The following is a 12,614-nucleotide window of genomic DNA, read 5'->3' on the forward strand; positions in this document are numbered from 1 at the left end:
TTATATGAACATCTCTACTCTTTTATCTGATGAAAGAGTGCAAGAGGTTGCAGACACCATGATGTCAGGCAACAATGACATTTGTACCCATTAAACCTGAAATGAGTGGGACAACACCTTGCAGTCATGATTTAACAAAGTTTTGATTTTATTTTCTTAAGGACATAACTCCACATAAATGTTTTGTTAAAAATTTTTATATTTTCAATTGTCCACTTGTGATAAAGTTTTCCAGAACAGAAGTTAATCGGAATAAAGCACGAGACTGATGACATTTATGCACCCTGGTAACTGTTGTGGGGCTACTAAAGTTCATTTCCCTGACTTAGTGTTTACCCTGGCACTGCCTGGATGATTTGAGCATAATCATCCCATTACTTCACGCAGGAGGTAAAAGAACATCCGATCTTCGAGCCCTGTCGCAATGTATGACCACACTTAAACGATGGTGACCACTTACGTTTATACTGTACACAATGTATTATGAACTTTAGTGAACTGGAATGACTGAACAACCAACAAGGGGCTTGTGCAACAGCTGTTTTCAGCCAGTTTCCTTGAGGGAAGGAGGCAAAGAGGCAGTAATGACACCACCTATTGCACAAACACAGCTACTGCAGGGCAGAGTACGATAAAGTACAAAATAGATTTTGCACAATATATGACCATCAAATATAATGTAATAAAATCTATTGTGATAGCCTCAGATAAAGACCATGCAAGAGATTGTGTTGGGTAAATTATTAATTTTAAAAAGTACCCAACAGATAAACAAAAAATGGTCATGGGAGAACTTCAAGCTAGCCTGTCGCATTTTTTCAAGATCCATTAATTATTCTCTGGGAAATTTATGAAAATGTATCTCACATATATCCCAAAATGCTAAAGAAAGTGAAAAATTATTCTTGGATCAGCCCACGATTAAATTGTTTCTTTCTACGCCCATGTCCTGTCCTTGCACCAAGTCTTGCTGACAATCAAATAAATGGTAAGGATGAAAACATAACCTTCTTAGCAGAGGTACTAATCAGTGGTACCACAGAGCCCTGAAAGGAGGTCTAATCAAGTAAAAAACACCTCTGTGTGTTGTCATGGTTACCAACACTTCTATTATCATCTGGTACATGTACATTTACAGTCTTGCACGTTATACAACCCCCTGTTTTCCATTTAAAGCCACCAGCATTGTGGGTGGAAGATAAGCCCGTCGAACCTTTGGGTGTGAAAGATTTGCTACCGCTCAAAAAGTAGCACCAGTTCACAGTGAAGAGTGTGTGGGAACATGTCCACAGGGACAGCCAGAATAGGAGAGAATGCGTCTCCTGTGAGTTTCTTCTGCGGGTCGGGTTTACAGCAAAGCTCCCGGAAGTTCCTCATAGCCTCTCCATCTGGTTTACAGGAAACATAGACCAGGCGGCGTATAGAGGGCTGGTTTCGTAATGCTCGGACCACTCTGGGGTGCAGGCCAGCCCGAGCAGGGTTTACCACAGCTGTGAGGCCTCCACCTGTGGAGCTCAGCTGAGACATGAGTCCAGGCAGCACAACCTCTGCCTTACCAGAAAAAAACTGACAGTTCAGTACGTTATTGAAAGCTGCGTTGTGCCTTGCATCTTCCACTGCCTGTTCTATGAGCTCTATTCCAATAATTTTGTCCATTCTCGGGGATATGGTAATACCAATAGCACCTGTCCCACAACACACATCTAATAGATTACCACCAACTTTCGTTCTTTCTCTGCCTTTCTCTGTGTTCGGGACACACAGGTCTCTCACTGTGTCATAGAGCACCTCAGCAGCCGCCTGGTTCACTTGGAAAAAGGCATCAGCAGAGATGCGGAACTTGAAGCCCAGCACCTGTGAATGACAAACAACAAATTAAAAAAACAAACATTATGTAGACAACCATGGTTTTTATGCTTCCTGTTTATTATCATCTTACAGTACTTACTATCTATATTTTGTTTTCATTCTCAATGTCTGTCTGTCTTTCTGACAGCAGGACTACTCTGAAACTACTGAACTGATTACCATACACTCTTGTGGAGAGGTGGGGAATAACCCATTTAAGAACCTATTGAATTTGGGTGCAGATGCAAGAATTTTTACTTTTTATTCTTAACACGGCCAGACAGGGCGTTAGCCTTGGCAGAGGTAGGTGCTCTCTGAGCGGCCTTCTCTTCTGAAACTGTGATACAAACATCCACAACCTCATATTGCAAGACAGAACAAAAGAACCATAATACCCCAACATGCTGCCACAGACAAAAAAAATCAGCTCAAACTGTGGCTCAAATGTCAAGGTCTGATATTGTTACATTCCTAACAACTTTACATTTATTCATGTCAAGCAGGTATATGAAGGTATTTTTTTAACACAACAAATTATTCCAATATTATTTCAATTGTTGATAATGAGAAAACTGTTTCTTCAAATCTCTGTCTGTAGGATTAACTATTACATTTGCAACCAAATATATGTTTCAATTTTGTATTCAGATTAAAAAATCACCAGTAACTAATGATCAAAACAACTAACTGTACAAGAGAGTATGAAGATTACAAAGTTGAAAATGTAATTACAAATGCCATCCCTGTGTGATTTATGAAGTCCCTGTTAACAGATTCCATGTTATTGTGCCCAGTGGTTCCATATTACCTCGTCATATATGTGTGGCTGACCATGCAGGAGCTGGTAGGGGGATTCCTCATGAGTGCAGCGAGTCATGCTACTCTCCTGGAAGAACAGTGAATCCAGCTGACACACTGATCCAGGACCCTGTGTGAAATAATCCACCAGGTCAGCCTTGTGAACCGCCACCTCCTCTGGCGTGAGACTCTGCGGATGGAAGTAGACTATAGCCATGGTGCGGCCCTCCGTGTTGGTCCTCACTGTGACCTCTCTCCAGTGACCCCCGGTGTGGAACAGCAGGCAGGGCTCTAAGGAGGATAGGCGGAGGAAGTCCTGATAGCATCTGGCCACTAGATTGTGCTTCTCCGGCATGTTGAGCAGGTGGTCTCCATTGACGCAGACGATGTTCCCCTGCCTGCCTGTGCCCACGTAGAATCCCACCGTCTTTGGGTTTCCATCCACTCCTCTGTTGACAGAAAATGTGGACTTGTTGCGGTAGCTGTCCCTCACTGGGGAGGGCAGGATAGGCAGGACGGGGAAGCTGAGTTCACCTCTCGCAGGTGACAAGGACTGTGATTGATGCCCGGAGAGCTGAGACAGTATCTTCAGCTGGTGGTTTTGCTTGAGCTCAAGTTGCTCATCGTAGCTGAGCCTCCACAGAGGGGTGACCACATCCGCCAGCCTCTCCTCCCATGACAGGTCATCGGTCCAGGGAGGTTTCTTCTGACTTCTTCTCTGCCGAGTCTTTGACCGTGGTTTCCTCTGCTCAGCTAAAATACTGTCATCAGTTGAAAACAACAAACATGGAGTCCTGAGTGAACACAAAATGTTGCATTTGAGAAAAAGGACTGACCTTCTGCGTGAAGCTGCCAACACCATTTTAAAAGTCGAAGAATTGGCCTTTAAGGCTAAAAACACATAATTAACAAAGACTAGTTTATCTATCGGGGATGACCCGCGTGTTTTAGGAAGGTTTCAAAGAGCTGGAGGGTAAAGGCGTTTCACTTCTCATGACGTAGAAGTACGGAGACGTCTTCCTGACGTCAACTCGCTGCGACTCGAGGCAAGTAAACATTTCCGCTGTGTCGCGATGGACTCAAACAAGGACGAAGCCGATCGGTGCATCAAAATAGCCCTGAATGCGATCGGCAACAATCAAGCAGACAAAGCCCGGAAGTTCCTGGAGAAGGCGCAACGCCTGTTTCCCACGGATCGAGCCAAAAGTACGTCGAATAAACGCCTGTTTTCGCAGTGGTTGTGTGTCTGACGGTGGGCCATGGCTGTGAAGCCAAATTAGCTAACGTTAGCATAACTGTCTTAGCGTCGCACCACCTGCTCCTAGCTGACGCTGGTATTTGTAGTTTTTCAGACTCCAGCCACAGTGGCTCGGATATATTTGGTTACCCACTGGCTTTAAACAGCGTTTGCTTATTCGCAGTTTACTTTTACTGCATCGACGCCCTCGGTAGACGCTACGCTGCTAATCGTTAGCTCGCTGTGCTAACTGCCTGATTAACACATACGCGATTGTTATGCTGGAGTAAAATGGCTGCACTTTCTTTTCAGACTTATTGGAGTCGTTTGAGCAGAATGGGAAGCCCCCAGATGAGAACGGCGGCCCTGTGAACGGAGACGGGCCCGCTATGAGGCACCGCGGCCACGGAGAGCAGCCGGATGGGTCCGCACAGGGGGGCACAGAATCGGCCAAACCCTTCACTGCAGAGCAGCTCGAGGCTGTCAGAAAGTCAGTGCCCATGTGGATCTGTCCTGTGGAGTGAACGGAGATGAATGATGATGAAAAGTGATTTTAATCAGTATCATAACTACGACAATAAGTCCATTACTTACATCATGGGCAGTCTATAGAGTATTACTCGAAGTGAAGTCATTTCTTTAAAGAAAAACTTAAAACCTACTCAGGTTTCCACTTCTCTAATGTGATTATTTGTTGTTTTCTCGTTTCCATGGTGAATATACTTAAGGTTTAGTGTGTAGACATCAGTGGTGAAGTTTCATGTTGCAGCTGAACGCCCCTCACCTCACCCTCCCCTTCCAAACATGAAAGACATGAAAGAGAACCTGTGGGAGCGCTCAGTTGTCATAAAAACTCAAAAGGTGTTTAGTTTGTTCAGTTTGGGCTTCTGTCAAAACATGGCGGCCTCCGTAGAGAGGACCAGCTTCCAATGTATGCATAAAGTCTTTAAATATAAAGGACCTTTTCGAGGGTAAAGAAAATTTCATTTTTATAATTAAGATGAAATACACTAGTGATAACATCTATTGGATTATTTTATATTCAATTTCTGCTATTAGATTCCCTTCACCTGAATGCTACACAGAACCTTTAAATGAATATGAATTGCAGCCCTTACTTGTTTTCCTGATATCAAGCAATAATTGGGGGTATGTTGTTGATTATCTTTTAGCATATAATATAAAATCTAGGATTGATGATGTGGTCTCTGATGAAATGTTATTTTTACTGGGGTTAGTTGACCAAGAAGGTAGAAGCACTGTTCATGAGTCCAATGTTAATACTGCTTTTACTGTGAAAATGCATAATTTGTGATTGTTATATAAAAAATCACAATCTACCATCATGCTTCACACAGTAAACACAGGGTTTTTAAAACAGTCTAAATTGTGAAAACATGCCTTTGGTCATAGGATATTATTTGAAGATGGCAAAATCAATTGAACAAAATGCATCCAGATAAGTGCAGAAGAATTTTCATATGGTTAGCTCAGCGATCGCTAATAGTCTGTTAGTGTAATGACTTATAGCTTAATGAGGATGTATCTGTGTGTCATCTTTTCAGTAGTTTTATTCGTTTGTTTTCCCCACAATCCTCTAAACATATCAGACTTTTTATTTTTTGTTGCAGAATTAAGAGCTGTAAAGATTATTACCAAATTCTGGGAGTTGAAAAGACGGCCTCTGAAGAGGATCTTAAAAAGGCTTACAGAAAGCTGGCCCTGAAATTTCACCCAGACAAAAATCATGCACCTGGAGCCACAGAGGCATTTAAAGGTAAATTAAAAGTTCATTTGGCTGCTGTTCTATGGGAGACATGCAAATGTAATTTTAACAAGTGCAAATTTGTGTGGGTGTCTTTCAGCTATTGGTAATGCCTACGCGGTACTGAGCAATGCTGAAAAACGAAGGCAATATGACCAGTATGGAGAGGAACGAACACATCCAACCAGACACAGACACCATCGTGATTTTGAAGCAGATATTTCCCCCGAGGACCTCTTCAACATGTTCTTTGGTGGAGGCTTCCCGTCAAGTAAGTAGAGGCCAGATGAACTCTGTGTCTGTTGGGATCTTGTGTTTTGTGTAATGTTTCCATGCCTGAGTAAGCTATTTGATTTGAGAGTGAGCCACTCAAAGCCATCAGTTTGCCATTACTGGTGGTTATTGTGCTTTGTCTTGAAACGCTAGCATTACTCAGCTCTTATCAGATCAGAGTGATGTGAGCTTAGATTGCTGTCTGACTGGCTGTTTAACCTCATTTTCAAACACACCTTTTGTTCCACAAGCAAATAAAGTCCAGCTGATGCTAGTGCAAACTAAAGCTCAGGGCGACTTCCAACAGTAATTATCTATTTAATAATCTTACAAGCATAATGCACATCATTTTGCTTGGTTGCTTGTGTTGTTTGGCTCTGTGTGAAAAAGCAGACTGTAACTACAACATTCATTGCACTGCTATATAATGTGATGTATATACTCTTTGGCGTACACAGGCTGAAACCAATGTCTTGAGAATAGATCCCTCGATGTAGATTACAGGCTTCATCAGCCTTGTTAAACATAGAATTCTGCCTGTAAATATACTCATTAAATACTTTCTATTTCACTGCTCTGATGACGCTAAGTTATTTGGTGCATGTGACAATAAACTTTGATTTGATTTGATTTGATTTGATTTGATCTACTCTCTGGCACTGATCAGACCTGGTATTAATATCAGTCTTGAGCGATACGATGACAAGTGGACAGCTCTAAGTACACCAGTTCACACCTCGTATGTGTCACCATGTATGTCACAAGTGACCACTTGTGATATGATCTCACTTCCCCACTTTATATGCAAATACACAGGCATGATTTAAAACAATACTACATAAAATACTTCAGAGGACGTCAAATTGAATGGACTAAAAGCCTTTTGCTCTCCTCCCATAGCCAAGTCTTAACTCTGCTCTGTGCCTGTTTATATTTTAATTGTTTTATTTGCTTAAATTGATTTTAGGCAACGTACACGTTTACAGAAACGGAAGAATGCATTTTGCACATCATAACCGACAAGAAAGACGAGAACAACAGAGAGATGTAAGTCCTGTCTTTAATATTCCAGTCACATGAATTTGACAGCAGCTGATACTAAACGCTTATCTTTTTCTTCTCTCTGGACAGGGAGGACTGGCTCTCTTTGTCCAGCTGATGCCCATCTTAATCCTTATCATTGTTTCTGCTCTCAGCCAGATGATGGTTACCCAGCCTCCTTACAGCCTTAGCTACCGCCCGTAAGTGGCACAACACTCTTAATGTTTTCTGGGTCTGTGTGGAAATGCATCGACGTCTGTCTCACTCTGTTATTGTATCTCCTTGCATTAGATCAGCTGGACACATTCACAAAAGGCATACATCCCACCTGAAGGTGCCTTTTTACGTGGGAGAGCGTTTCAATGAAGAATATTCGGGGAATAACCTAAAGAATGTGGAAAGAAGTGTAGAAGATGACTATATCTCCAACCTTAGAAACAACTGTTGGAAGGAGAAGCAGCAGAGTGAGTTCACAGAAATGCTGCACATCACACACTTATTTTGATTTTCAATTCATCTACTGCTGATTTGACTTATTTAAGCCTGTAAAGCTGGCTAAAACAAATCAGCTTTAAATAACTGATGCAGAATAATTTACTAGTGATTGATTAATAATTCAATAAATTATCTCAGCTCCAGGCTAGAGTAATTCAGATGCATTGTATAGTGCACCACGTGTATTTCAGCTGGTTTTCTTTGCTGAATTTGTTTGTTGGAATAGAATGACACATTTTTTTGAGTTAATGACGACAGCTTCCAAAAGAATAAATGTACATTTTTCTGCAGAATTAGTGACATTAAATCTGCTCCTAAAACGTATCTTTAAAAAAAACCTTTACTAGTCCTGGTACACCATTTTTATTACCTACACGAGTCGTCTGTTATGTTATGTTTATTTTATTGTTTTTATTTCTTTCTTTATCATTTTATTCCCTGATCTTGCCTTTGGCTTTGTTTTGATCCTATTTCAACCTTAATATGAGTTAGTAAATGGGTTTTTAAAATGTCATTTCTGTTTTTATGTTATCATGTTTATAGTAGACTGAAGCCCAGTGTCACTGACTTGCTGTCCTCTTGTTCTCTCAGAGGAAGGCTTACTGTACCGTGCTCGTTACTTTGGGGATTCAGGGTTGTACGAAAGGGCGCAGAGAATGGGGACGCCTAGTTGTTCCAGACTATCAGAGATTCAGGTCATATTGGATGGCTAGAAACCACTTGCACATACATGGGTAAGTTGCATGAACATCACACTGACATTAAAGTTGCTAATATGCACAGTAAATGACCTGCAACGACTTTGGTGTTTTGCGTGTTTTATCCCACAACCTACATATACAGACATGCATTTCATAGCTGTTGATAGTTTCTGCAGAGCACACATTTTTGCATTGATTGCCAACCCTGCAGGCCACTGTCACCATTCATTCTAATCCATTCAGCATACACTGCTCGTATATATTTATTTTAGTCCTATTGACTGACACCTGATGTTCGAGAGTCAGCTGTGCTGCTGTCTCAGATGTCTGGAGTTTCCCACTGCTTACTGTTACTGCATCAACAAGGAGAGCTTTTTACACAGGCGCCGCTCACAACTGCATTACCATGTGATGACAGAACTTTGACCAATAAAGATGCATCAACAGAGGCAACTAATGGGTCACTGTGATGGATTACCTATAATCCAAGGGTCAAGCAAGGGTCAAGTCTCTGAAGGTTTTATAATGAACAAAAACTTTTAGCCACCTGTATGTAGGGAGTGAATTTTATCAAAATGTGTATGATATGAAATCAGTTATTTGAGATGTAAGAATAATAATCATTGTGGTTGAGTGGATAAAACATGTAACATCATCTGTGATCAATTTCATCTTGTCGGTGCTTCACTGATACTCAACATTGCACAAGTGATAATGATTGAATAATTGATTTTGGGTCTTGGCTATGTTCACATGTAGTAAATGTTTATCCTGTGGAAAGTGATTGCTGCATAATAATCCCTGATTCCTTTGTTTCCTCAGGTTCCTCTGTACTTGAATCTAATTAGAAGAAATTGGTCGGAGCCCACTCAGATTGGAGCATATTTCTGCGGCAAAACCAAGAGAATCAAACATGCCTTATGTGCAGTGGGCGACAGACCTCATCAGGGAACCTCTCTGCAACTCGCTGTAGATTGGCTTCCTGTAGAACTGTGAGAAGCTTTGAGTTGACTGCTGACATTTTCTTACTCTAGTGTCTTCGGGGTGGCGAGAGTCCACTGGGCATCAGTGGAAAAGTAAGAGCATATTTGAACAGTTACGAAGCTGCTATGTTTAGTTTTCTCTGTCTGGATCTTTTTCTGTTTTCCTTTTGAGGAACCTCATGGCCTTCTCATAGACAGACGTCTGAGCCACTCACAAGGAACGTGTGTAATTTTTATAGTTCTTACCTATGTAAATATTCATTTTACTTTTAACAGTTCAGGGTTTATTGAAGTTAATATCATATACTATAATGTTATGTGGATTCGCTTGTAGTCTGTTGGATCATAAGTATTGAAAATCATTGCACAAATAAAAGTCAACCATATTTATTAAATTAACATACTAAAATTGTACAAAGGTTTCTTTAAATTAAATTTCTTCAATGATTAATTGGTGCATATTTTTTCTGTAAAATGTTCAGGCATTCACACACACACACACACACACACACACACACTCTTGTACTTTTATAATGAGCTGATGTGCTCGTCCCAAATCCATACTGCATCTTTTAACTCTAGTGGGTTAAAAGTAGAAAAAATAAGAATAGTTAAAGCAGACACCAAGCATACTACACATAGCCCATTTTGAGTGTGCTGTTGATAGATAATGCTCTTTCAATGCAAATAACAAATAGTATTCTAATTTTTATAACCTGACAATGATGTTATGTTTTCACCTGTGTCTGTCTTTAACTTATTATTATGCAAATACTTCAAAATCGATTTGGGATGACACCTGGTCCTGGGAAGAAACCATTACATTTTGATGCGGATTAAGGGGGAATATTGATTTTTCTCTCTTTCTTTTACACTGCAGCACAGAGAAGAACTTTCGCTGTTTTTAATGAAGGATTGTTCGAGTTATTTGACTGTATTTGTGTAGCTGTTCTCCAGTCTTATCTCCCACTCCAGGCTCTTAACAGTTAAAATTGGATTCAGTCATTCACACAGCACTACTTTATCCAATGCTTATACACTATCGGCAAAGCAGTCAGTCAAGTCTTGCCCTATGACCATTTAGAATACAACCACCAACCTGACATTTGACTGACATAGATACAGGAGATTTTTTTGTTTTTTTTTGTGGATGCCCCTCACCACATGTGCCACAGTTCTAGTTTACTAAATAAAGCATAGCATTTGTATAACATTTTTCACTTTACTAGCAGCTATCAGTGTGCTATGATAATTATTGTGTGCAGTGTTTCACTGTAGCACATGCTTTATAGGTTTAATCTGGTTAAAGGTACAGTGTGTAGAATGGAGTGATATCTAGTGTTGAAATTGCATGTTGCAGCTGAACGACCCCCACCTCACCCTCTCCTTCCAAACATGAAAAAGAAACTGTGGTAGACTTTAATTGTCATGAAAAGGTGTTTAGTTTGTCTGGTCTGGACTAGAGAGGGTCCCCTCGATGTAAATATAAAGTGTTTGAATGTAAAGGGCCTTTTCTGGGGTAAAGAAAAACTACAATTCACACAATTTAGATGAAACGAACTAGTGAAAACATCATGAGGATTATTCTACATTAAATTTCTGCCAATAGTTCCCTTTCACCTAAATCTTACACACCGGACCTTTAAGTGACACCTTAACAAAGAAGAAAATTGTAACACAATTCAGTAGAAAATAATTTATTTCTCCATGTTCTTCGAGTCCAGTACAAAACAAGACAAGTTTCAGTTGATAATATTTGACTATCAAATACTTAAGCCACTTCCCTTCAGGGTGTGACTTTACATTCATAGGTAAGAAAGCAACCCATGTTTAAACAAGTCTTCACTGTGGAGTCACCTGCAAACAGGTGAGTAGCAGCCACGAGACTTGAGCTGGTTCCAGGGAAACCGTAGTCACACGTTAATGCACCTACAGAGATGTACGTGTTGTTTCAGGGCAATCTGGTCAGTGCCGTTTGGCGTTAGGTTTCTTCTTGTTCACGTTCAACATGAATTTAGTTCAGCTCAGCAAGGCGAGGAGTGTTTGGTCAGCAGCACTCTTCAATTAGCAGCTCCCCTGAACTATACAGTTTCCTCTTGATGGCCCTGAATCTCGTACTCAGCCTCAGAGTGCTCCGGGGCCCAAGAGGCGTCCCAGACGTCTGCGGGGACCTGCTCCCCTTGAAGAGCTTCTGAACCCTTGGCCACAACCCGCTGGACTCGGGCCTCAACACAAGAGTCACGTGGAACGTTGGGACCAGGGTGGCATCTACTGCCATTTGGTCCACAGTGCACAACGAGCCCTGGTCCCCCATGTCCATGCACAGGTCGATGAGCGCTCCTCTCAGGCCGCAGGGCTCGCACGCTGCCAGGTGAAGCAGCTCCTGGCTGATGCTGTGCAGGAGACAGTCAGGTAGGATAAGTTTGGAGCAGCCCAGGATGTGGGAGGCATTGTTGAGGCTTTGTGTGATGGTCCCACGGACATCTGTGGCCAGGGCCTCCTCCAGGGGGTCACAGAAGATGCTGCTGTCAGACTCTGAGAGTGACATGTCTGCTAAGGATCCTGAAACAAAAGAATACAGGTTAGGCTAACTTAAACTCAGTTTTATGGTGCTTAAAATAGCAGCAGGTCAGTAAAGGCTTCAATCTCCTTTGTCACAAGATTTTCTGGTGGTTTTTTGGTTTTTTTTTTTAATGTGCAAGTAAACATGTCAACAAAAGATCAAATAAAAAGCTTCTATGAGATTATTTGCATCAACACAAACAAAAGACAAAGAGGCCTCCTGCTCTAAACAAAAGCCAGTGACACTCACCAGACTCGCTCCTGCAGCCCTGCTCTGCTGTGACCTGCTGGTTGATCCCCTTCAGCTCGGACAGCCTCTGCAGCAGGCTGCCCCAGGACAGCCGCTGTGCGCCCCTGTCCTCCGCCGGAGAGGGAGGAAAGCTGCCGTCCAGGGACTGGTTACAGGAAGAAGACATCTTCACAGGAAAAAAACTAAAGAAGGGACTGTTAGAAGAAAGAAAGAGAAGAAAGAAAGAGAAGAAAGAAAGGAAGAAAGAAAGGGTGTAATAGTGTCCTGCAGCAGTGGGGCCCCTGAGCTCCTAACACCAGACCAGCTGGAAAACACTGTAACAATGGAACAAAGCGTTAAATACCCAAGCCCCCAAGGCCCCGCCCATCGTTTTCGTTAACCAATGAGGTTAAAGCACACGTCTACCAGCTCTCAACCCTGCCTGGTAACATTTTGGTTTCTTTGATGAGCAAACCCCTCCCCTCTGACCCCACAGGCCTCTGACCCCCCGCCCCCCACTCAAACCAATTCACAAGTTTTTATTTGCAATGCTGAGAGTCACACTGACGGAGCCAATCCATGTGGGTTCAACTGTGTGACACAGCAAAACAGAAAAAGTACACACCCTCCAGATTTCCGCAGAAAGACATGATGACTGAGATGTGGAGAGATCACTCTTTTT

The 12,614-nt window shown here is 41.9% G+C and overlaps 3 protein-coding genes across 4 annotated transcripts; 1 reads left to right on the forward strand and 2 right to left on the reverse strand.

The window, feature by feature from the left end:
* Positions 1–127: 127 nt before the first annotated feature.
* trmt2b (tRNA methyltransferase 2 homolog B) lies at positions 128–3,660 on the reverse strand. Of its 2 annotated transcripts, XM_069538327.1 has the most exons (3): positions 3,483–3,649; positions 2,657–3,407; positions 128–1,854 (listed from the first exon to the last, which is right to left on the reverse strand). In XM_069538327.1, exons 1-3 carry the CDS (start codon positions 3,506–3,508, stop codon positions 1,234–1,236), a joined length of 1,398 nt encoding a protein of 465 aa, XP_069394428.1. In that variant the 5' UTR covers positions 3,509–3,649; the 3' UTR covers positions 128–1,233. The 2 variants fall into 2 exon arrangements, with proteins under 2 accessions (XP_069394428.1, XP_019951900.1); XM_020096341.2 differs by having other exon boundaries at positions 2,657–3,660.
* Positions 3,647–9,592, forward strand: dnajb12a (DnaJ heat shock protein family (Hsp40) member B12a). The gene is made up of 9 exons (XM_020096354.2): positions 3,647–3,852; positions 4,196–4,373; positions 5,515–5,660; positions 5,749–5,919; positions 6,889–6,968; positions 7,053–7,162; positions 7,254–7,426; positions 8,049–8,191; positions 8,981–9,592. Exons 1-8 carry the CDS (start codon positions 3,720–3,722, stop codon positions 8,168–8,170), a joined length of 1,113 nt encoding a protein of 370 aa, XP_019951913.1. The 5' UTR covers positions 3,647–3,719; the 3' UTR covers positions 8,171–8,191; positions 8,981–9,592.
* A 1,230-nt stretch (positions 9,593–10,822) lies between these two features.
* LOC109635707 (DNA damage-inducible transcript 4 protein-like) lies at positions 10,823–12,266 on the reverse strand. The gene is made up of 2 exons (XM_020097066.2): positions 11,954–12,266; positions 10,823–11,703 (listed from the first exon to the last, which is right to left on the reverse strand). Exons 1-2 carry the CDS (start codon positions 12,117–12,119, stop codon positions 11,189–11,191), a joined length of 681 nt encoding a protein of 226 aa, XP_019952625.1. The 5' UTR covers positions 12,120–12,266; the 3' UTR covers positions 10,823–11,188.
* Positions 12,267–12,614: the final 348 nt, after the last annotated feature.

The sequence above is a fragment of the Paralichthys olivaceus genome, chromosome 14 (assembly GCF_024713975.1).
Source record: "Paralichthys olivaceus isolate ysfri-2021 chromosome 14, ASM2471397v2, whole genome shotgun sequence".
In the NCBI taxonomy this organism is placed as follows: Eukaryota; Metazoa; Chordata; class Actinopteri; order Pleuronectiformes; family Paralichthyidae; genus Paralichthys; species Paralichthys olivaceus.

What these genes read in the sequence shown, in the direction of transcription:
- dnajb12a (XM_020096354.2), top strand. Translation starts at nt 3,720, where the DNA reads ATGGACTCAAACAAGGACGAAGCCGATCGGTGCATCAAAATAGCCCTG. An exon ending in GACGAGAACAACAGAGAGAT is followed by an intron (nt 6,969 to 7,052) that starts GTAAGTCCTGTC and finishes CTCTCTGGACAG; the next exon opens with GGAGGACTGGCTCTCTTTGT. An exon ending in TACAGCCTTAGCTACCGCCC is followed by an intron (nt 7,163 to 7,253) that starts GTAAGTGGCACA and finishes TCCTTGCATTAG; the next exon opens with ATCAGCTGGACACATTCACA.
- trmt2b (XM_020096341.2), bottom strand. Translation starts at nt 3,508, where the DNA reads ATGGTGTTGGCAGCTTCACGCAGAAGGTCAGTCCTTTTTCTCAAATGC. An exon ending in AGCCACACATATATGACGAG is followed by an intron (nt 1,855 to 2,656) that starts GTAATATGGAAC and finishes TGTCATTCACAG; the next exon opens with GTGCTGGGCTTCAAGTTCCG.
- LOC109635707 (XM_020097066.2), bottom strand. Translation starts at nt 12,119, where the DNA reads ATGTCTTCTTCCTGTAACCAGTCCCTGGACGGCAGCTTTCCTCCCTCT. An exon ending in GGGCTGCAGGAGCGAGTCTG is followed by an intron (nt 11,704 to 11,953) that starts GTGAGTGTCACT and finishes CTTTTGTTTCAG; the next exon opens with GATCCTTAGCAGACATGTCA.